At 40.8% G+C, this 23005-nt stretch overlaps 1 protein-coding gene across 9 annotated transcripts in view; it reads left to right on the top strand.

Moving 5' to 3' along the window:
- EPHA5 (EPH receptor A5) overlaps positions 1-23005 on the top strand; it is a 184616-nt gene that overhangs the window by 4405 nt on the left and 157206 nt on the right. For all 9 annotated transcript variants that reach the window (XM_019614695.2, XM_010709893.3, XM_031553074.1 and 6 more), the window contains exon 2: positions 20960-21623. In XM_019614695.2, the coding sequence (XP_019470240.1) occupies positions 20960-21623 (664 nt within the window). The remainder of the gene's footprint in view (positions 1-20959; positions 21624-23005) is intronic.

Raw genomic sequence — 23005 nt, 5'->3', positions numbered from 1 at the left:
TAGATGACTTGATTTATTCACCAGTTATGTCTGATTTGAGTGGCTATGACAGTGCTGATTTACTTGCTTCAGATCATCCCTTCCTTCAGGATTTATTTTTAAAAGTTATTTTTTTCTTGCCAGATTGGGGCACACCTGCTTTACTTATGTGCCTTTCACCTCCCATTGATTTCCTTGAACTTCCTGTAGCTCAGAACAGGAAGGCTCTGTGGTCCTTGGAGTACTGGCTATGTGCTGTGGCTCATTGCACAGCTCCATGTTCTGGGTTTTTTTAGGCTCAGACAGGAAAATAAACATGAACTAAGGAATCTTATCCTGTGGAGATGTTAGAGGATGCTGGGATTCATAATTCTTTATTCATCGCAGAAAATGAGAGCAATAGCTGACTTACTGCAAGAAGAAAAGTAGTTGCCTTGCTTTTGGTGGTCTATAAGGCCAAATACTGAAAGCAGGGGGAGTAAATTCAGCCACACTGATTCTGAGAGTTGCTTGTCACTTATGTAGGATTTCAGTAAGGCTTTATTTTATTATATTTATTTTGGAGGGGATGGTGAGCAGCATTTCCGGCTCATTCTTTTGAGGACAGGTACCCTAGGGTGCCTCTTTGAAGTTAAAAATAACAGCAGTTTAGATTACTCAGCGTGGTTTGTGAATACATTCATGTTTTTCTCTGTCGATCTCAGTTCAGATAGAGATTTTATACGGGAATCCTGGATTGGAAGCGGCGTTTGCCCTTGGGGTTAGAAATAAAATAAAGGGGAGGGATAGGGGGAATGAGAGAAGAAGGAGGGTTCTTGGCACCATTGAGCTGTGTCGTGTAGCTATGATTACAACTGGCATTTTCAGGGCAGTACTTTTTGGCAGCTCATGTTTTCTCTTGCAAATGCTGCTGCTCGGCTGTGACCAGCACAGAAGAGGAAGCAGAGGGATACGTACTATGGCACATTTCTTACTGCAGCAGGGAGTGTGCAGGTGAGACTGAAGTAATACCTGAGTTGGTGAAAAAAATATATTAAGGATTCCTAAAAAACCTGGTGTTTGGCTGTTTATTTGCAAATACATTTGCTCACGTAGGTGTTAGAAAGAAACATAGTTCACATCTGCAAATTATTTGAAGCAAGCTCAAGTAATCCAAACCAAAGCTGTACTGGACATTTTTCATTATATACAAGATAAACAATTTTTACATGAGGAATTTCTGGGATGATATTGAGAGGTAAAATACATGTGAGGGCATTGTTTTCCCCTAAGACTCCTTATGGTAAAATGTAAAATCTATATATATAATCTTAGCTTCTGTTCTCTTTGAAGGTCTCCCTTGTTTCTTATGTTTTTATGTAGTCATCTAATATCCCGTAGTAATGTTTTCTTCCTCTTTTAGTATATCAGTGTGATAGATGCATGTTTGCATTGTATAGCATAATTGTAGCAAAAGAACTTGAGCTTTGTGTCAGAAAAGGCAGCAAGTTAATAATGCAGAACCTTTGTGATAATCAAACTAAATTATGTTTGAGGTCATGTTTCAAACACTGAAAACTTCCAAAGTTGTTAAAGGGGAAAGGGGACTCTGAGAGCTGAGTTCAGCCAGCTGACTGCTGATCATATGTGTAGGTTTGCCTGTTGTGTAAGTAGCACTGCCAGTGCTTCTAGGGCTATATTTGTTTCACAGAGCTTGAATATGCCAATCAAAATCTAAAAGATATAGTCGGAGAAATAAGGGGTTCATATTGTTTGGAGAGGCTGATAGAGGTGGGTGGAGCAGTGTGTGTTGGACTGGCTCATAACAGTCTTGAGGGATGCAGAGAGGAAGGGAATATACTATTGCTCAGGTTTGCAATAAGAAGGACAAGAAAAGCAGGATTTATTTCAGCTAAGCTGATTCAGGTGAAATTTGATGGAAAGTACTTTGTCCTCCTCCAGCTTTGAAGCAGATAAGGCATTTCCTTCCCAGGAGGTCTCTGATAGCAGATCAGGCTGCTGTCTGTTACTGTGGATGAGCAGTATTCATCCCTTCTGGAGGAACAGATGGATGATCCGTTTCGACCTCTTCCAGCTCTACATACAAATGGCAGTGGATTGAAAGCATGTGTCCAGAGTGAGATCTGTCTTTCTGATGTTTTTTTCCTCCTTGCCCTGCTTATGAAGCACCCTTACTCATCCAACACTCTGTATTTAAGACCAGCTTTTCTAATGTCTGCAACATATTGCCAATGGTATGCAACTTCTTTTAGATCAGAGCATCTCATGCTGTAGAACAGCTTTCGTTGAACTTCTTTGCTGTTCTATGCGTGTCCTTTCCCATGTCTCCTTTCCTATCTGAAGTTAAATCTCCACTTGTGCATGCTCTTAATTTTTTGTTTTGGACTCTTATCTACCTGCTGTTCAGTTTATATGCTGTTGGCATGAATCAAGCCTTTACTGGATAGCAGCATCTGGCAAGGCATAGGTCTTATTAAAAGAGATCAAAAATGCCTCGAATACCCTGAAATACTGTAAAATAAATTAATACTAGCAAGATTAAGAATAAAGCAAATCTTTATCTCTGTTAGAGCTGTATTACTAGAATTATACACTACATTCTTTGTCTTGAAAATCCACCACAGAAGAATTGAAGATTGATCCTTCTGTGTATCTTTTTGTAAATACAGTTGTCAGCATTAGGTTCCTCCGCACAGGCTCATTGGGCAAACAATAATCTCCTTTCATGCTAAAAAGTCTTTTTTTCTCCAGTGTCTAAGAATTACGTTTGGGGATAAAAGAGCTTTGAAGAGCTTTATCTTCTAAAACCATTGTTTTCTCTGTTACTTTTGTGCCGGTTCCAGAAATATTGGTATCCAACAGTTAGGAACCGTACAATTAAAATGTATAAACATAGTGCTGTCATAAAGAGTCTGAAATTTTGCAGAATAAAATATTATTCTTTGTGTGCCACAGCCCAGGGTTTATAAAATACGCATTAGGATTTTATCGTTTATGTTGATGGATTTGTACTATGTTACTTATGCTACTTACTACTTCATATCCTAATATATATATATATTTATATATAAATCAGTGGAGTATTTACAGCATAATCACATAATCCGTTTATATGACTGAAAATGCGTTGGCCTTGGTCTTGCCCCCTTTGACGGCATATATTTTTATTTGGATTAATAGCTTTTGGGGTAAATAAATTCAAGGCTGCAGTCTTGTGTTTATTTATGCTCTTTTTATAATGAGGACAATTGGCTGTCTTTTCATAGTACTCATTCAGGAAAGCCAGATTAGAAAGCATGAAAGAAAATGAGTGTTAACTTCAAAGGGGAAAAACAAACAAACATGGTAAGTTTTAGTCTAGAAGGTGAATATCTTAAAATGGAGAGTGCATGAAAATAGTGTATAAAAGCAGAAGCTATTTTGTTTGTGGTTGTTTTATGCATTGGACAGCAAAATTTGACAGTAAAAAGTCAGGAGGTCCTTTTGAAGACCCATTAGCTACCTTACAGCTAATAAGGAAAGCTTTTTTGACTGACTTCTGATCAGTGCAAACTCCTGTTATGTGGCTACACGAGAAATAGTTCAGCATCTATTGTCTAAGGCTGTTCAACAAGACCTCAATTTATTTTCAAGCTATTTAATGGAAATGATCAGATTCTCAGAGGTGGAAAAAGGCAGCTGTCCTGTGCCCTCTTTTGCTGGTCCATGTGACAGAAACAGGATGTCTTTTCAGTTAACGAAATGTATGCACATACATATAAAATAAGAGGATGGGGACTGGGTTTTTAGGCAGCCAAAGAAAATGCTTGTATTTTAGTTAGACTCTTTTTACCTCTAAATATTTTGGTTTCCTATTGTCTAATTTATCTTAGATGTTTTGATAGCGGGGGAAGAAGCATGCTATGGTCTATTATTTAGTGTGATTCACTAAAGCAGTCAGTATTCATGAGATCTGTCAGTTTTAATGTTGACAGTACTGTGGCAAAACAGACGTGAGATTAAGTACCAGGGTACACATGGATGTAAGTACATACTTCCAGGGATTGTTCTTTTTGAAAGAAAAGTGGTAGATTTCTAACCACCTTTTAGACTCTTCTCAACACAAATGATGAAATGCTGTTAAAGGGAATGTGGGTGACACCCAGCTATCAGTCATCTCTGTTCTACCCCTGTGATGTTGTGCATTGCCTCACTGACATGATCGATTGCTTGCATCCCACAGACTGAACAGTAAGTATAAAAGAATTGCAGAACATGATCGGATTCTGGAGTTCATTTCACTGCTGCTTCAACTGCCTTGACAGAGGGTTTGGAGAAAAAAGAGGCCTTGTTATCCTATGAGGCATTGTGAACGTTTAAGAGAAACAGTTATTTTTCCTATGCAGGGGAAACTAATGTTACTGATTTTTATTTTACTTTTTCACTGAAATCGCATCAGTGATGTAGTGAAGATTTAGAGTTGGGAGTGAGACTTGCATAATGTTGGGCTCCATCGTTGCCTGTTCAGACCTACCTCTGGACGCTGTGTAGGAATTGTAAGGAACAATCTATGAACAAGTTCCCAGATAGCTGCAGGCAGGATCAGGCCCCGGAATTGGTCAGAAGCTGGCCCCGCACAAGAGTAGTGGCAGGTGCTCCCCGTGGTTTCAGTGCCCCAGCAGAGGGCCCAGTGAGCAGGAATGCTTCTGGGGCAGCATTGACGAGAAGCAGAGACTACTCATGGTTTTTTTTTTCTGAAAACTGAGTATTCGGACTAAGCTGAAAATGGCTCAGTGCAGCTCTGGATTCACCTTCAGATGCTTTTCAAGAAGTGAAGTGATAATAGATACCTGGTTCTTGCCAAAACTCTCTGATGAGAGCACTTTCTTTGACTTGCACGTTCTTGCTTATTTATCTTCTGTGTTGATTATTCCAGCAAATACCAGGCCACTGCTTTGATTATATTGAGTTCTGATTTAATAAAATGACTTGTAGAGAAGATCAAATTGTTCTTTGTATTATGAGAAGAGATGTTTAATTTGTAAGAGAAGCTATCCATTTTTAAAGCTAGTATCACTTCAGGAGAGTGCATCTTATTGACTTTTGGGGTAAATTAACTACCTATGTGTCGAAACACATCAAATAATGTCCTGTAGATTTGTTACTGTGCTGAAGTAAGATGAACCAGAAGCTTGTGAAGTTGTGTGCTTCCTGAGGATAATTACCCTCCTTGGGATGCACTTTTATAGCATCAAAGGTAGAACTCTTGGCTTTGAAGCAGGGGAAGGACTGAACCCTTGTTGCTGCACAAGTTCTCATTTTACTTCAGCAAAAATTTTTGGGGATCAGTGACCTGTCCCTCATCTTCCAAGATCTTCCAGTAGTATTATTTACCTGTAGTACTGACAGTCCCATAACGCTGTGCAGAAGACCACAGTATCTTCTGCCATCTGGATATTTCTTAATATGGTTTGAGACACTGGTGTACATTGTTTATCTGTTTGCAATCCTGTTCCAGTGTTGAGGAATAGCTGCAGGCTTGGCTGCTCTCCTGTCTTGCCTTTGGCTATGAGCTAGATGAAGAATACATGAGTGAGCACCTCATAATGAAAGAACAGGCGATAACAGGACTTTGTTATAACTTAAATATCTGTTTAAAGTGATCTTACTGAGTTTGTTAATTTTAGGTGTTTGGATTTCTCCAATACATGACAAGGATGAACTGTTCTTAGGGAATGATCCTGCTAAAATGGTGAAGTCCCAGCATCCCAAATGTACCCATGTGGAGTAGGGAAACTGCCTGTTACTGGAAAGGAGAAGTTGGTCTCACTGTCATCTTCTAGCTTCAGAAGACCTAGCACCTCTTTGGTGCTGGCAGCCTTTATCAATGGGGCTTTGCTTTTTTTGTTAGCTTTGTGAGTTGCCCTTGCATGTTCAGTCTGCAAAGTCCTGGTACTGACACTGTGATTGTCCTGGCTTCTTGCTGGAGCCTTGGAGGTGTTCCCAAAGCTAACCATTGGAATTTTAGAGAGCCATCAAAATAATATGGTTGCGTATGACATCCATTTGGCATCACTTGCTTCTTATTCAATCAACAGAAATGGACAGCAAAAATGTGGCCCTTGGTGTTCTGTTCAGAAACCTTGAGGTGTTCAGTTTTGTTTCGTTAGCTTTATTTTCCTCCAGAAGTAGAAAGATGCATGCTTCAGTGTGCTTCGCCTTGGTTTCAAACCTCCCAGCTGTTTATGATTGGGCAGCTGTTGGAACTCTATGCAAGACATAATTTTAAGTGCTGTTAGGTGTTGTGGGGCATGCACTGACTGTTCCAGTTGATTGCAATGCAAATGTATAGTAAGCCTGTAAATCAGAGCAAGTGTTGTGATTAAAAATCATTACAATAACATAAGATTATTTAGTTTATTGCAAATCCTTCTAGAATATGCAATTAAAATCATAACCACAAGTATAATCCTGTGAGATAGTCACTTCATTACAGTCTCCTTCTGGTTTACTGTTTGTGTTGTTTTGATGCCAGATTGAATAGCCGAATGTTCCTCTGTACTTAACTTTAGTGGCAGCCGATTTTGTTTTCTTTTGTATCCCTGCTAATTGCGAAGTGTTTTTTTTTTAACGTGGTGATTTCATTTCTAGTGCTGGAAAAATCAACATGAAATGAGAAAAGTTTCTGAAAAGAATTGCTGGGTTTCATGTCTATCACAATAGATGTTTTGTCAGATGATGAGAAAATAAATGTCTTGCAGCCATTGATATTTGGTGTTAGGTGCTCAGGTAGGTGGCTGGGAGCAGGTCAGTGGCTACAGTCGTTTTGCTGCGGAATTACAGCATGACTGATTTGAGCTACTGAACAGGAGTGGAACAAATAGGTCACTCAGAAACAGATTTCAGACCAGATCAAGCCTTCTTGTGCAGTTTGAGATATTAATCTCCTTTCTGATGTGGTGCCTTCTATTTTTTTCTCCCAGCTTGTTACACATCTGTTTCCTGTGCAAAGAAAGTGTAAATGGGATGAGGAGTAGCTTGTGCTAGTTGAGCAGAGCACAACGACTCTGAGTGTTGGAGTGATTCTGATAAATGCCCAGATTGAGATAATCAAAGTCTACCAGGGGATTTGGTTGTTTCCATACTTATTAATTTTAATGATAATTGAATATCGGTGCACAGTACACAGGCCGTACAGCTCAGCTTCAAGCTTCCCAAGGCCTGTATATTCAATTTTAAAATGTTACTTATTCTGAGCCTGGTATACTTAATGTAGAGGGGTGGTCTTGGCGCAGCCAGGCTGTACGGATAGGCGGGAGCTACTGTGTCCCTTGGAGTCGCAGTAATTCAGTCTGGCAGAGCCTGTTTCTCAGAGCTGTGCAAGTGTATTGAACTGGCAAATGTCTTTAGCCTCGAGGGGATTTGGTTATGATGCTGCCTGTATAATGTTTGTAAAAGGCTTCTGCTGTGAAGGGTTGGAGAGAAAGCAGGGAAACCTAAGCAGCCCTTGCTTGGTGTTTGCAAAGTTGTTCTGTTGCCTACACAAGCCCTTTGGGCTTCTCTCACGTCTGCTCCTTTTGAGCACTCCTACTTGTGGGCCCAGCTCTTCCTCTGCTAGCCTGGGACATCTTTCCTCACAGCTCTGCAAGGACAGGGCTCTCTGACACACAGGGCGTGAGTCCCTGTGCATCTCTGTAGGTATCACATAGTCTTCAGCAGAGAAGAGAATCTCCGAGCTGAGCTTTTTGGGTGAGAGGCTTTTCCCTTATGAATTCTGTGGTAGTACATTGCAGTAGCACACTTAGTGTCCCTGTTAAGCAAGCACAGAGAGAACAACTGAAGGTCCAAGCTGGGTGTTTGTGCCATAGGCCTCTCCTGGATTTTCTTATTGAGGAGAGGGACCTAGGTTGGCAGAGCCTAGGTTTCTTTTTTTTTAAAAAAAAGGCAAGCAAACAAAACACATGGTCTGCTTCCCACTTTATAATCTTTGTTTTGCCTGTTCAAAAATAAAGCAGTGAACAGAAAATAATGAAAACAAATCTTTTTCCACAGACAACGCTGTGACCAAAAAAACTATTGCTTGGCAAATTTCCTTTCTGTGCTCTGCACGCAGATTTAAATTGGGGAACTACATTACTATTCTCCTATCTTACAATCTAAATACATAAGTAATCAAAATGAAAATAGGAAAGAAAGTTAGGCAACTCCCCGCTGTTCAAATATGTTAATTGCAAACTATTGACATTCTAGTCATGCTGTTTCTTACTGACTTATAGTTTCCTTGCTTGTGAAGTAAAACAATCAATTAAAAACACTATCATAGTATTAGCTAGTTTTCATTTAGGAGTACAAGATGTATGAATGAGTGAGCTGAAGATAATTGTGACTTCATTGGATTTAAGGCCACTGGGGCTACTACAGTTATGTAGGTTCATCTCCTGTGACAGGCACTGTGTGGAAATTTGTACAGAGGTCCTTGCAACAAGTCTGCAACTTTGCTTTGACCTACATTGTATCTTTCGGAGATTGATTTCTGCTTTGATTAAGGACTTCTTGTGGGGAATATGCCCTGTTCCTTTGTATCTTGTACCAACAGCAAGCTGTTCTTGTTGCAAAATGAGTATTTCTGTCTCTGAGCTAGTAAAATTTCAGTTCTCGCTGCCTTCTCCTGCTAATTTTACAAATGCCTACTTGTTATTTTTCTTCTTCTCTTCCCCTTGCCCTTGTCAGGCAATTAGGGGCCACAAGCAAATCTCCTTTGCTTGTTTGTTTTACAGATTTCTTCAGCTGTAAAAGCGGGTTTTTGATCTCTAGAGTAGTTGTGGACTTTCTTTTCTGGGCCCTTTACAATCTATGGACATACTTTTTGAAGTGTTGCCATTTGAAGTGAGAGCAGCTTTCCAACAGTGGCCTTAGTAAAGCATTCCATTATCTCCTTGTTTGCTCTGTAAGGCAAATGAATCAAGTGCCTGAGGAAAATCGCCCCTGAGCTGGGAGCCAAGTAGAACGAAAGCAGCATTTCAGTGGTTGTTCAGATGGATGCTGTGACAGAGGAGCTGGAGTACGATACCACGTGTCTACGACCAGGAGCCATGGGCAGGAGCAGTGGTGAAGCTTCTACTGTCATCTGGACACTTCTTATTTTGGAAGAGGGGTGTAAGGGGGATTGTGCACTGATCCCTGTGTCAGTGTCTTGCGCTGTTTCTAGTAGGGTGAAAGGTTCTTGTTACTGGGAAAAACATAATCCTGCAGCCTCCTAAATTTCTAGAAAAGGTAAGGTTCAGCCCATGGCTCAGCACAGCCTTAGTGCAGGTAAAGGCTTTGCCCTCAAAGCCAAACCCTGTGCAGTTTCTTGGGGTGCCATGTTCCTGAACAAAACAACTTTTTGCAGCCCATGCCTACGCTTGTGTGTGAAAGTGTACATGGCACTTGCCGTAGAGGGACGGGTGATAGCTTTAAAGTGTGTGTGATAAGGGGACACTACAGGAGAAGACAGGGAGAAGCTGTAAAGGTGGAACAATAGTTTTTTTTTGTGTTTCTCCTAGATTGTGTATTCCTTTAGCATAAAGTTTCTTTCACAGCTTAGTGCTTGACATTTCCTAGTGCACCACAACTTATGGGCAAGAGTGCTTGTTATAAAAAGCTTTAGACATTGTGCAGTATGGGGGCAACTTCTCAACATCTGAGTGCCATTTCTTTAGTGTTATAACTTTCTGTGGCTGCATGTTTCAGTAAGAATAGTGTCAGTTAACCACGTAACCTGGAGAAGTGCTGTTTTCTATGCTAATTAGCTCTTTCCATGAGAATTGAACTTTTTATTTTTAGAGTGCATTCATTCATCTCTTCTCTTTCAAATTTCAACGCATTGTGAAACGCATCCAGTTCTAGTCAGAGGAACAAGTCTGAAGCTGAAGAGACAAAGATTGTAAGGGGATTGATTTCATGGTTTAATTGCTAAATAATAATGAAACTGGGTTTGTAATTTCATGTTTATGTGAAGCGGTCAATCTGTTTGTTCTGTAGTGACAGCAAGCTGTAGAACAGGAATAAATAATCACCTTGTTTGCGTGCTGAGTAGTGCCTTTCCTCCAGGGGTCTCCTGAATTTCTGGTGAAACAAACTGTTTTAAATAATCTTCAGGCTACAGATAAGGATTATCTTGCCCGGCAGTAAAATGCTGTTGCTGTGGTTCAGCTGTGTTACATCTGCACAGTGCACAAATCTGAGAGCTGCTTGCGTTCAGCAATGTGCTGGCTGCCCAGACGTCTCTTGCCTGTATCCAAGGGAGTCCTTGCTTGTAGTTTTGAGTGGCCCTTGGTGAGTCCAAGAGAAAAAGTGCTGAAATACAGCTTATCCAGAATCCCCCTTTTAAGGCTTCAAGTAAGGATTCAGCTCCTGTGGCAAGTTCTCCATGTGGTTGTCTATCCTTGGCATGTAAAATGACTAAGCTCTCCCTTACCTTCTTCAGAAGTTTTTAACTTCATGTAAAACAGTTTTCCCTGATTTTGCAATATTACAGCTGTTTGCTGAAGCAACATTTATGTTTGAACTGCAGAATTCTCAGCTCAGTATTTAGCAAGTTATTCTATTTGTGTTCCTGGCCATGGCATGGTGATACTCAATTGTTTTCAGTTTCAGAGAATGTCAGAGACCCAGGAGGAGCAGACAGAGTGGTGTCAGGTTGTAGGTCAGGAAAAATGACTGATGAAATATAGAACCTCTTTGGAAATGTATCTCCTCTGAGATGGTTTGGGCATAGAACATCCATCATTTAACAACCCTTTGCCCCCTAAAAACAAACACAGAAACCACCACTACGTCATTTCTTCTCAGCAACAGTGGTGATGCAGTGGCACAGGCTGCCCAGGGAAGTGGTGGAGGCGTTCAAGAAATGTGCAGATGTGGCACTGAGGGACATGGTCAGTGGGCATGGTGGGGATGGGTTGGGAGTTGGACTGGATGATCTCGGAGGCCTTTTTCAACCTTAATAATGCTATGAATCTGTTTCTTCAGTTCCATGTTTAAGGACACACCAAGGGCCAGATTATGTCTCAGTCTTGTATGTTAATATCCTAGTAATTCCAGTTCTATATTTAAGAAGTAACAAGTCTGTTGCAGTGGGAATTAAATCCCATGGAATAGAAAGTAACTAAAAGTTACATTATGTTGTAAAATAAGCATGACAAGCAACCACATGTATAATTTATTGCCTGTAGTGGGTAAGTACTTAACAGTCATAACAAACGCATTCTGTTCATTTATTTTTAGATCTTAGCATACTGATTCAGACCATAACTAGAAGTGAATATACAATCAATCTGAGGCTTTTTATGCTGGTTTAATAACATAGAACTGCTGAGGGTCTTTTAATTAAATAATTATTCTTTGTTCAATCAGGATAGATTGCCTCACTGTAGGGATTGTAGGGAGGAATGTGCAGAATCCACCCTGGACTGATCACGTTTTAGTTTCTTACTGTAATATGTTGATAGTCTTTGTTGTGCATATAAGTGAGAGCAGTGCAAAAACCTGGAAAAAATGTAGTCAGATATGCAATGCCTAATTTGCAGCTGATCAAAGAGAAGTGTGTTAAGACCCAATTTGATGGTGTGGTGAACAAAGTTTAGCTGTCTGACAAATAGGAAAAGCGGATTTTCTACAGGGTTCAGCTTCCAGCAGCTTTCTTTGTTTTTGGTGACAGTTGTAAGGTGCTCAGCACTTAGGAAAAAGAGCTGAGCTGCCTTTCTAGGAAACAGCTCTTCAGAAAATCTGTCTTTCAGTTTTCCTACAAGTAGCCTCATGTATTAAAGAGCTGGCAAATGGAGTTGTTAAGAGGAGTTACAATAAATTGCATGGTGTGTTTGCCTGCTGTGCAGGGCAATTCCCATAAGAGGATCTGCACAGACGGACCAGCCTTCGCATTTCTTCTGTCTGGGTGTGTTGGAAACACAAAATCTGCTTGGTGTCGGGGATGACTTCAGATGGCACGTCATTAATGCTGCTCACGGTGACCGGACTGAGAGGGCTTCAGTGTTTATTAGGGGAATATAATCATTTAAGCCTGAATAAGCTTTAAAGCTCTAATGTGGCTGTTTGGCCAACATAAATGAGATGTAAATTTGTGCTGAATAGCCACTGATGACAGAAAGATGATTAATGCAAAATTTGACATTGATTTATGGGTGCAGTTGTCAGGACCTGAGCCATGAATGTAATATTATCTCTATGAAAAGCTTTGGGTGGATGAGAGACCAGGGAGCAGGGCTAAAATAGTGCATTTGCTGGAGGGCGTGATACGGTGTGAGGGCTGTCTGTAATGTAGTCAAATTTGGTGTATGCCTGAGAGGTTGGGCTTTTCCTGCTTAGTGCATGCATAATTGTATCGCTTTGAAAGACTTCAGGAAAATGTTTTTCTTCCATTAAATGTACTTCAGTTTTTCTTTTACTCGAAAATGTTTAAAAAAAAATGTAAAATCTCACTCCTAGGAAATTATAGGTAGCTGATGGCAATGATAAAGATGAATGATTCAGTAGTATTTTTGCAGAAAGTATTTGTTCCTTCTCTTCCCCCACCATGTTGCATGCATTAAAAACAGGCCAAATGTCTTGCTATGCCAGTTGTAGGCAATGAGAAGCCCCAAGTCAGTTTTTGCTTTCTAAATGTTAGGACAAAACAGTAAGAGGGAAGGCTTCCTTTCTCATCTAATCCTTTTGAAAGTTGTTCCACAAGCCTCTTGGTATTGTCAGATGAGAGGCACTATCCCGAAAGCTTTGAAAATCCAAGCATTTGGCAATAAATCTAAAATGTATGTCATAACTGTGCTGAGCCCTTCTGAAAATCTGCCTCCGTCAGTCTTCCCGTGTTAAACTGTGCTGCCGCTGCTCTTTGCTGCAGCTCTTGTTAAATTGTTCTGCAATGACTGTTACATTAAGCAGTGAAAAATGATTTAATGGTATTGTGTTTCTCCACTGCCACTTTCATGCTTGTCTCCATTGTCTTAGTGTCAGATGCTGGACAGCAGTGTGAAATGTGCATCTGATTCAGATGCATGAAGAATTTAAAACCTTAATTAAAAAAAAATCAAAAAGGAAAAAGAAGGGGGGGTTGGAGCACAGTGCTTTGTTCTGGGAACAGGTCAGAGCAGCTGCTGATTAGACATGCGGGAGTGGGGCTGATGCTCCTTTTTATTTCAGCTGCTGTAACCTCCAGCTGGGTTCTCCTTCCATTTGGATTTCAGTCCTGACATCTTTCATTGATCATGCAAATGATCAAAGTCTGAGCAAAACTTCGGTCCCATTTTCATTTTTCTGTTACATGTTACAGTGCAGCACTGAAGTCTAGGTGACTTTGTCTTGGTGTTATGTTAAACAACTTCAGTTGTGCAGGTCTTGAAATAGATAATGTATTTAATCACAAGCATGTCCTGCAGAAAATTTTTTTAACATTTTAATTGCTCTCCTTCCTTACAGACTCTCGGGATGAGATTTGCTTTAGCAAATTACCGTGTGTGTTTTGAGATATTATCTCAACTTTACAAATAACTGCATTGTTATTCATCTTGTAAGCAGTGTGGAGGAACTGAAGAGTTACCAAAACCTTTGCACTGTATTACAGTAAGGAGTCTCCTCCAGTACCCGTGGCGGAAATTAAAAAAAACAAAAAAACAAAACAAAAAAAGAGATGTGGCAGAAAACTTTGTGTGATGCAGATGCAAGGAAATGTGGCAGAATCACTCAGGTAGCAAGATCAAAGACTTAAACCATAGAGAATGGTGAGACCCTGAGATGGGCTGCCCATTGAGGCTGTGGATGCCCCATCCCTGGAGGTGTTCGAGGCCGGGTTGGATGAGGCCCTGGACAGCTTCATTCTGTAGGTGGCAACTGGATGAGCTTTGAGTTCCCTTCCAACCCAATCTGTTCTATGCTAGGAAGTTTTCCACACAACTTCCAGGTCACTTGAGCTGTGTCTTCATGTTAAGTACTTCCTGTTAGGAGCAGTCTTACTTAGTTTCACAGTTCCAGCATGAGTCTTTCCTATTTCTTGCGTTTCCTTATTTCTCTAAGCAGCCTGTGTGGAAACTCTTCTTTCTGTTATTTTGGGAAGAAAGGGAATGTTTTTGTCATTGGAAAAATCTGGGAAAACCAGCTTATGTCACTTCTAACATCCATGATTGTGCATGGGACCTTAAAATCTTTACCTGGTTGAGTTAAAAAGATTCAAAATGCCATAAGAGATCAAACTATCCACCCGGTTACTTAAATCCTAAAATGTGTGTTGTTTTTTTGTTTGCTTGGCAGCAATGGAGTTGGGATGGGGCATGATGGTGCTTAACTTTCATCAAACTCATTTCCAGTCTAGTTCTGTTCTATTATGGAAATTTGACATTAATAATTCCCTTGTCTTCATTAATTCTTCTCCTGGTCTTGACTGTGGTGCAAGTAGTACATAAAACCTATTGAAATTGAGACTTGGCAAATCTGAATGCAATGGTACGTAGCCTGTAGCATGGATTAGGACCTTATTTCTAACATGTCAGCAAAGGTGTTAAGAACAGGAAAAAAAATCTGTAAAAAGCTTATGTCTGGCTGTTCCTTTAAAGTGGCTATAGTGAGAATTTGCCTTTGGGTTTTGTGGGGCTGTGGAAACATGAATTATAGAAGTCTGGTCTCTGCTACACAGCTATCACCTGTGGAATAGGGAATATGAGAGTGCTCACTGGTTGATTTTATAAATAAAAAAAAAAAAAAAAAAGAAAAAAGTTTGCTAGTCAAATGGAGCGTGTCTCAAACACATTTTAGATTTCCAGTTCATAACTTTTCACTTTGCAGTTGGCGTCTTCTTCCTAACTTCTGTTTATGAAAAATGATTCCCTAGCTCTTGGCTAGAAAACTGACTGTAGTAAGTGGGGAAACCTGCATTTACTTTGGGTAATATAGATATACAGAAGTTAGCCGGACTGTTCAGCTTAGGGGCCAAAGAAGAGTGGTGCTGAGAGAAAGAGGAAACTGCAATCCAGTAGGTAAGGGTGAAAAATGTAGCTTAAAAGTTTTGGCATTGTTATTTATGCGTTTTCTGAGTTGACAAACTGAGGAAAATGTTCCAAACCACTAAAAAATACTCAGTTCCTTCTTTGGGAACTTTGCTTTTTAAATCAATTTATTAGGACTGACTTTTGCTCAAGTAGGGAGATCAATCAGATTTTTTTCTATCCTCTGTTCTCTATCAAGACTTTTGCTTGACAAGTGGCTGTTGTCAGTAGAAATATATATCTGCATATACGTATAAACGCTTTAGTTTAAAAATGCCATCCAAATGAAGTTTGAGGGAATATGATACTTACGGAAATGCCAGGATCCCTACTGGTTAGGATTGCTCTTGATATTTAAAAGTTTTAATAAGCATTAGGCCAAATACCATTTCCATTGATCTCGCTGAAGTCTCCCTTTGATACTGGCTCTTGCCGCTGAAATGAGCTCCAAGCAGCAGAGGCTGTGTAGCAGTCTCTTCATCCTTCATTGTAGGAGCGGATGTTGATGTAAAACAGAAGTCTGTCTGTACAAATAATATCTTTTGTTTTGGAAGATGAAATTTTAAAAGTATATTTGAGGTGAAAGAAATAATTTGGTTTACTCTACAGTAGTCTCTACAACTATTCTACAGTATTCTTTTTGTCTACCACTTACTTTTCTTCGTTTAAACACACGCTGAGAAGATGACAAATATCTGCTTGGTGAGGTTGTCAAAATCTCTTGTTTTACTGTTTTTTTGTTGTTGTTGTTGTTTTTTCCCCTCATTTCTCAGTTTGCTCTGTGTTCATGAGTGGTTCTGGTCTTCTCATCTCTGTTGTTTGGGATTTATAATTGCCTGGAAAGTCACCTGGCTGTGGTTGGTGTCCTTCCACTGTCTGGCTGGTGGGAGGGTGCAGCAGGGTGAGCAGACAACCTAATTGAGGGCAGTGCCCAAAGCAGCATTTGGACTTTAAGCCTGAGTCCTTGCATTGGCATAAACGCACTTTCACATTTCGCATTTTCATCTGACCACTACTTAAGGTGGGACCCAGTGATCCAGCAGTGGTGGAGGGGAGTTGGACAAAGCCATTTAGCTGTGTATATGGAGGTGGTGTGCAGTGGCATGCTTGTTCACTAAGTCTTCTGCTGCTTGATGCATCTTTGCTTTTCTTTCATTGAAAACTGAAACGCCCTCAGTGAAAACCAGCCTGTCCTTAAATCCTATGGCTCCAAAAAGCTGAAAATCTGCACAGTGGCAATGGATCATAGGACATGAGATAAAACTGACAATATTGGTGGTAGGCTTTGAAGCAGTTAAAATTTGGGCCAATGTATCTAAGTGGTGTTTTGTAGCAGGCAAGATGGTGACAGAGTCACGGTCACTTCATAGCTAACACAATGCTGCTAAACTTCCAACGCTGAAGAAAATGATGTGCAGAACTCTGCCTGGCTTTCACTAGAGATTTAGCCTTACGCAACCTTGCTGAAGTCAATGAAGCTGTGTAGAGGAGAGCCTGCTCAGGTGCACTTATTTGCTTTAATGCTGGAAAATGATAGCGGGGGGGAAAGCTGGTAGGCAGCTTAAAAAAAAAAATAAAAAAATATGGGGCTCTGGCATGGGGGAGAGCAACAAATTGATGGAAGGAGCTGGTTGGGAGAAGAAAAAACATACATGTAGGAGCTGGGCTGGGGATTGTTGATTGGCAGCCAGGTCTGAACATCAGCTGCATAAAAGGTAATTGAAAAGCCTGCCCAGATATTGCTGGGATGGAGGGCAGAGGGAATGGTACAGAGCTGAGCACTGTGCTGGCCTGCCCTTCTGGAAGGGCAGCGAGTTTCTCTGGATAATGTCCTGCTCTTCTCTGTACTTGAGGTACATGGAGCTCAAGTTCTTTGCCCAGTGTAGGAAGGGGCACTCAAAGAAAAGTATAGGAAAAGCAAAGTTACATAACAGTATGGAACTGATGGCCAAGTGCAGGTGAAAAGACCAGAGCCGCTATAGAGTTGTAATGCTGAGAGACAAGAGGCAGAGTTGGTTATGTTGGAGAGTGTGAAGGGGAAAAACAAGGTACTGGGGAGGATGACATGCAGTAGGAAACTTAATCATTTTTCTTTAGAGGAAAAAGGATGAAAATGTTTAAAACCTCTTTGAATTTTACATCTTTGATTCAGCAGCTTGCAGAGTTATCCTGCATAAGTTGCCCAGGTCCATATGGAAGAATGAGAGAGGACTAATGGGGAGGGAAGTAAGGCTTCTTGTACCCAGAAACCTGTGAAGTAGGCAGTGGCAGCAGAAGTAGCTTGCATAGTCCTCGTGCAGAATGAAGGAAGTGCTGCTGGGGTTTCTGGGCAGTCCTGTGAAACTGTTTGTTTAATGCTCTTAAGCTTCCCTTCCCTCTTTTGACTCCTAGAATTTAGTTGAATGCTTAATTGCTTTTAGCAGCCCTGAAATGTGTGGAATTGGGCTTGAAATGTGTGTGTGAACTTTGGTGACTGCTTCAGATGGAGACAAGTAATAAAAATTTCCCCCCCCCAAAAAAAAACCCCACCAAAGGCCAAGCAAAAGCTTTGAAATCTTCATTTCCTATGTCAGTATTTGTTTTTGGGGCAGCAGCTTTTGCTGTGCTGTGGTAGCACCTTGCAGTCCTGGAATCCCAGTGATTAGAAACATGCCTGACCAGCGGACACATGGTGAATGTTTTAGAGTTGTCCATTTAACCCAAGGCAGCCCCACTGAATGCTTTTTTAGTTCTTGTATGTGTATTATTTGAATGTGTGATATCTTTGGCCTTTCCATAGGCAGGCGGTGTGCATGAATTACTTGCTTCCTATTGATGAAGCCGAGTGCATCTTGAGCGCCTGTTAACTTGCCTGCAGTGGCGTACTGGAAATTTCTGATTCAGAAATAGGTCTTCTATAAATGATTTAACATCAGGCCATTGAAATGCATTTGTGTTTTCCTTCTTACAGCTATTAAAGACTTACAGAAAACATTTAGCACCAAATTAATGTTGCGTTTTTGTTCTAATCCTGCAGATGGGGTTGATTTATATTTCAAAAATATGTGCTGCAGAGAGGAATTAAAATGTTACACATTTTGTTCAATTGTACTTAATATTTTTTTGTGCAAATATTTTCAGCTAGATGCTGTCATTTTAATGTGTTGTGTTTTCTTTTTCATTAACCATTACGGTGCAACATTTCATCCTGCACAGTTTGTAGCTAGCTTGTATTCCTTTATTATTTGAAGGAGTTATCTGAGGTCTGCAATAATTGGGAAGCTGCAACCAGGCGGAAGGTGCCAAGGATCTCTTCCCTGTCTCCTCCTCAAGGAGGGGTAGAAAAGCAGAGCTGTGGCAGGCTGCCTGCAGTCTCCTGGGTGAGGCAGACCCAGCTGTGCTAATTGGAAGAGAAAGAAATGGTGCACTCTCACATGCAGATAGGAAAGAGTGAGATGGGATTAGATGGCAGAGCAGAGATTTTACACAATAGTGATGGCTCTGATACAATCTGCTTGGTTCTCCCTTGAGGATTATGCGGAGGTGAGCAGCCTTAGCTCATTAGTATTCCCCTTTACTCTTGCTCTTTGGCTGCTCGAGATCTGATGGCAGGATTGCTTGGATTTGGGTTTCCCGTTCCCTTCCAGACGGGCAGCATAGCCTGAAGCCTGAGATGTTAGGTGATGTGGCTCTTGTTGCAATTGAGATGTGACCTCAGCTCAATACTTGGTTCTTCCTCCTCATTGTTAATTGCTCTCAGGGAATGAAAGCAACCATTAGAATCATTGGATTTCATTGTTGAACAAAGGAGCTTTCTTCTACTTCCACTAACAACACTTGGAGCTGAGCTTAACTTTTGGAAATGTGCTTAATTTTGTGAGTGAAGAGCATAATGGTTGCTTTTGAAAATTGATCTGAATTAAAGAAGTGTTTTTCTGAGGATATTTGGTATGCTTTCAAGCTAAATCATTAATTAAGTGATTGCAACATCACAGTCTCTGCAAACATCAGTTCTCTGGAAGAAATGTCCATTAGATACCCTCTAAATGTCATATAGAGTTGCACTATATTCTGTGGCCTTCCATATACATCTCCACTTATTAAAACTGAGTTTGACCTCAGCAGCTTCCATTGCAAACTTCTTTCACTGAGCGCTTCCCATACCTGCTGGTTGATGTACTTGGCGGAGGATCAATCAAACCTTCAGTTGCAATGAGCAAAAGTTACTGAGGTCATTGCAGCAGGGACCTGCACCTCAGGTGGGAGAAGTGGAAAAGTGAAACACTCCTCCTCCTCAAAGGGAATCTCCAGCTAGATAAAAAGAAGACCTTGCATTTCTATGGTTTCATGTCAAAAGAAACAGCTTCTCCCCAAAGTTAGGCATGACTCCTGCTCAGGTCTGCCTTGCTTTAGCCATAGGTGCCTCCCCAGCTTCATCTGTGGTACTGCCAGAGGAATAAACTGACAGCAGGATAAGTCACAGCCTGTTTAAGCAGAGAGATGTGTGGAGGATTTTGAAATAAAGATGAGAAAAATTTCCTCAGGTGAGGTTCCTTGCTTAGGAGATGGGTGTGTGGTCAGGTATGTGAGCTCTGTGCATCACAGCAGGTGCATCTTTGGGTAAAACTGCTCAAGTCCACGCTCTTATCTCTCAGGTCAGGGAGAAAGGGTACATGTGGGAGAAAAAAATATATATTTCTGCTGGTACTTATAACTTATTTGGGACTGTAGCATTGCATGAAGCTTTCATGCTACTTGTTGCTGTTATACTCATAAAGTTTAAGAAAAGCATTTCCCTGAAAAAAATGTCGTCATAATGTTGACTCTGAGGGTGTTCCCTGTCAGCTCTGCAGTAATGGTGTCTGGGTTGAGAAGGCCTTCGACTTCATCTCAGGCATTGTTCCCAATAAAATCTTGGCCTTTGGCCTTGGAAAGTGTTCAGCTTGGAATATAGCTATTACCTTGCATCGAAGCACCTTTAAATTACCTTCTGTGTCCACAGCTGTAATTAGAAGCAGGCAGTAGCACTGAGCAGAGGCTTTGGGAATTAAGCCCCTATAGATGAGCAGTTCAGAAGTCAGTGAGAGCAACAGAACTGATATCGCTAGTTCTTCTGACTTCTCTACTGCATGTGTGTTAATCTAATTTCTTAATGTGATACTGCACTTGTCAAAAGCAGAAAGGAAATGTTAATGTTGCATGTTCCTATTGTCCAGCACTGCAACAATGCCTACCAGGAGAAAGCATTCTTTCCAAGTGATTCAGTCTAGTGTGTGACCAAAATTAAAACAGCAAAGTAGTTGTTAAAATTGCCATAAACATCTGGGAGAAGTTGTCTTAAAAACCTGCCTAGTATGTTCAAAACAGCTCAAGCTTTTCATGTTCCTGTCACCTTTTCTGTTGAAACTATTCTGCTCTTTCCATGAGCAGAAACTCCGGTGACTGGCACTCTTGGAAGCAGAGTCACATTTACTTCATACACCACTGCTGATTTTTATGGCAAAGGCTTCAGTGGGAGAGATCAGCTGGAGAAATGTGCTTGTCTTCATTGTGCAGGGCAGTGATTTGAGGACATGATAGAAAGGAACCTGGGAAAGTAAAGACAGATGGACTGTAAATAGCTTTTCACCTGTGCGTATGATAGGAAAAGACCAACCTATGGCCCCATCTGCTTTTGTTTTGTCATTTGGAGTGCTAGTGGAAAGACCTGGTGGTATGTTTTCTCACTTCTGAAAAGTCTGAACCAGAGGGTTTTAATTAGCATCTTTTTATATTTCTAATGGGTGTTTTATCTAACACATTTATTATCGAGTATGTATCAAGCTTCCAGTATGGAAAACACTGCCAGATAAAACATTTTTTTCTCCATTAAGTTTTCTCCATTAAGCATCCTGCTATAAACCTCTGACTCCCAAGGTGATCTTCCATGGGAAAACCTAAGATTTTGGGAAGTTGTAACTTTTAAAAAAGTAATACTTATTCTCTTTACACAGTGGGAAGAAATTGGTGAGGTGGATGAAAACTATGCTCCGATACACACATACCAAGTATGCAAGGTAATGGAACAGAATCAGAACAACTGGCTTCTGACCAGCTGGATCTCTAATGAAGGGGCGTCCCGCATCTTCATTGAACTCAAATTCACCCTGAGGGACTGTAACAGCCTTCCAGGAGGACTTGGGACTTGCAAAGAAACTTTTAACATGTACTACTTTGAGTCAGATGATGAAGATGGGAGGAACATCAGAGAGAATCAGTACATCAAAATAGATACCATTGCTGCTGATGAGAGCTTCACGGAGTTAGACCTCGGCGACAGAGTTATGAAGTTGAACACAGAAGTGAGAGATGTTGGGCCTCTAACAAAAAAAGGATTTTACCTTGCTTTCCAGGATGTGGGTGCCTGCATTGCCCTGGTCTCTGTGCGCGTGTACTACAAGAAATGCCCATCAGTGATCCGCAACCTGGCACGCTTTCCAGATACCATCACAGGAGCAGATTCCTCACAGCTGCTAGAAGTGTCAGGCGTCTGTGTCAACCACTCAGTGACTGATGAGGCACCAAAGATGCACTGCAGCGCTGAGGGAGAATGGCTGGTGCCCATTGGGAAGTGCTTGTGCAAGGCAGGTTACGAGGAGAAGAATAACACCTGCCAAGGTAAGGGTTTGCAGGGATCATTGTGCTGAAGTGGCCAGGATGATGTGCAGTCTTGGCTTTTCTCTCTTCCATATCCTTTCATCATGTCTGGTTGAGGTGACTGTGGCGGGTTGGGTTCCCTCTTCTACTGAGCTCCTTTGAATGGCTATGGCGGGTGAAGAGGCCTTGGGTGGATGTAGTGGAACTTCATATCTATGTTCATGTCTCTCCAATACTTTGAAATTTGTTTCCCATTTTGAGATGTTTTGTGTTTGTATTTAAAGGACCTTTTTTTTCCTATTGCTGTTTGAGGTGGGGGCAAAGGTGGTGGAGTGGGAAAGGTTTGGTATTTTCTTCTCTGGTAAATAGTTAAGTATAAAACTGCTTAGAATTAAATGTGAAGCCCCACTGACAGGAATACTTCCATATGTGCTCAAGTTTGCATAGAAGCAGCTGGCTGAGGTTTCTGAGTTTCTTTTCAGTATAGATCTCCTGAATCAGGGGCTTTGAGGAAGTGATATAAGGTGTCTGAAGTTTAAAACTTGAATACTTTTTGAAAAGTGCAACATAAAATGAGGTGGTACAGAAAGTATGGCGTTTTGTATTGAATATTTGTAAAATTTGTCCTCCTGTTGTAGATGTGTAACTATTTAAAAGAAAACCTATTTTGGTGAGAAAGAGAAAGAGAAAAGTTTGGCACAGACTTGCTTTTGCAAAACGTACTACTTCATCATTAATTGTGTTTCCCATTTTCTTACCTTCTGCTTGTGGCCACTTAGAGGGAACCTGTGGAGAAGGCAGAAAGATTCTCTTCCAGCTGAAGAAAGCGTTGTGTTTTCTCTTCACTTGGGTTCAGAAAGCTATCTTTGGCATTTACTGTCAGTGCATAGGATGGATCTGTGCCTGTCTGAAGTGACCTGTGGCTATGATCCTGTAGTCCTGTAGTACAAGTCTATTGTACTTCAGGTCTTCTCAAGAGTTAACTCATTGGTAATTTCTTTTTTTTACTAGGAGAGTCTCTCTTTTCTGCAGTCAGTGTTGCAAAATGAGTTGTTTTTTGCTTTCACGTGCTAGTAGAAGTATTTCTCCCATGTGTGAGTGAAGATGTCTGACTTGCTGTTTGACCAGAGATGAACACTGATCCAAGCTGAGGAAACATAGACTGTTGCAGATGAAGGAGATGTGACAGATATTTCAGCAAGAATATGCCTCATGGTGGCTAAAACTAGTGCATCTTAAAATAACATGCACTGATTGGTTCTGATGTTTAGACACTGACTTGAACCACCTGTAAGAATTTTTGTGGACTAAGATAGTACATTCATTAATTGCTATTCAAATCCTGGCCTCTCACAGTGTATAAGCAGCATGAGACATTTTAAAGTAATCTTAAAGGACTTTAA

This window comes from Meleagris gallopavo, chromosome 4, assembly GCF_000146605.3.
Source record: "Meleagris gallopavo isolate NT-WF06-2002-E0010 breed Aviagen turkey brand Nicholas breeding stock chromosome 4, Turkey_5.1, whole genome shotgun sequence".
NCBI lineage: Eukaryota > Metazoa > Chordata > Aves > Galliformes > Phasianidae > Meleagris > Meleagris gallopavo.
Note: the sequence above shows the minus strand (reverse complement) of the source record. Positions and strands in the feature narration are given on the sequence as shown.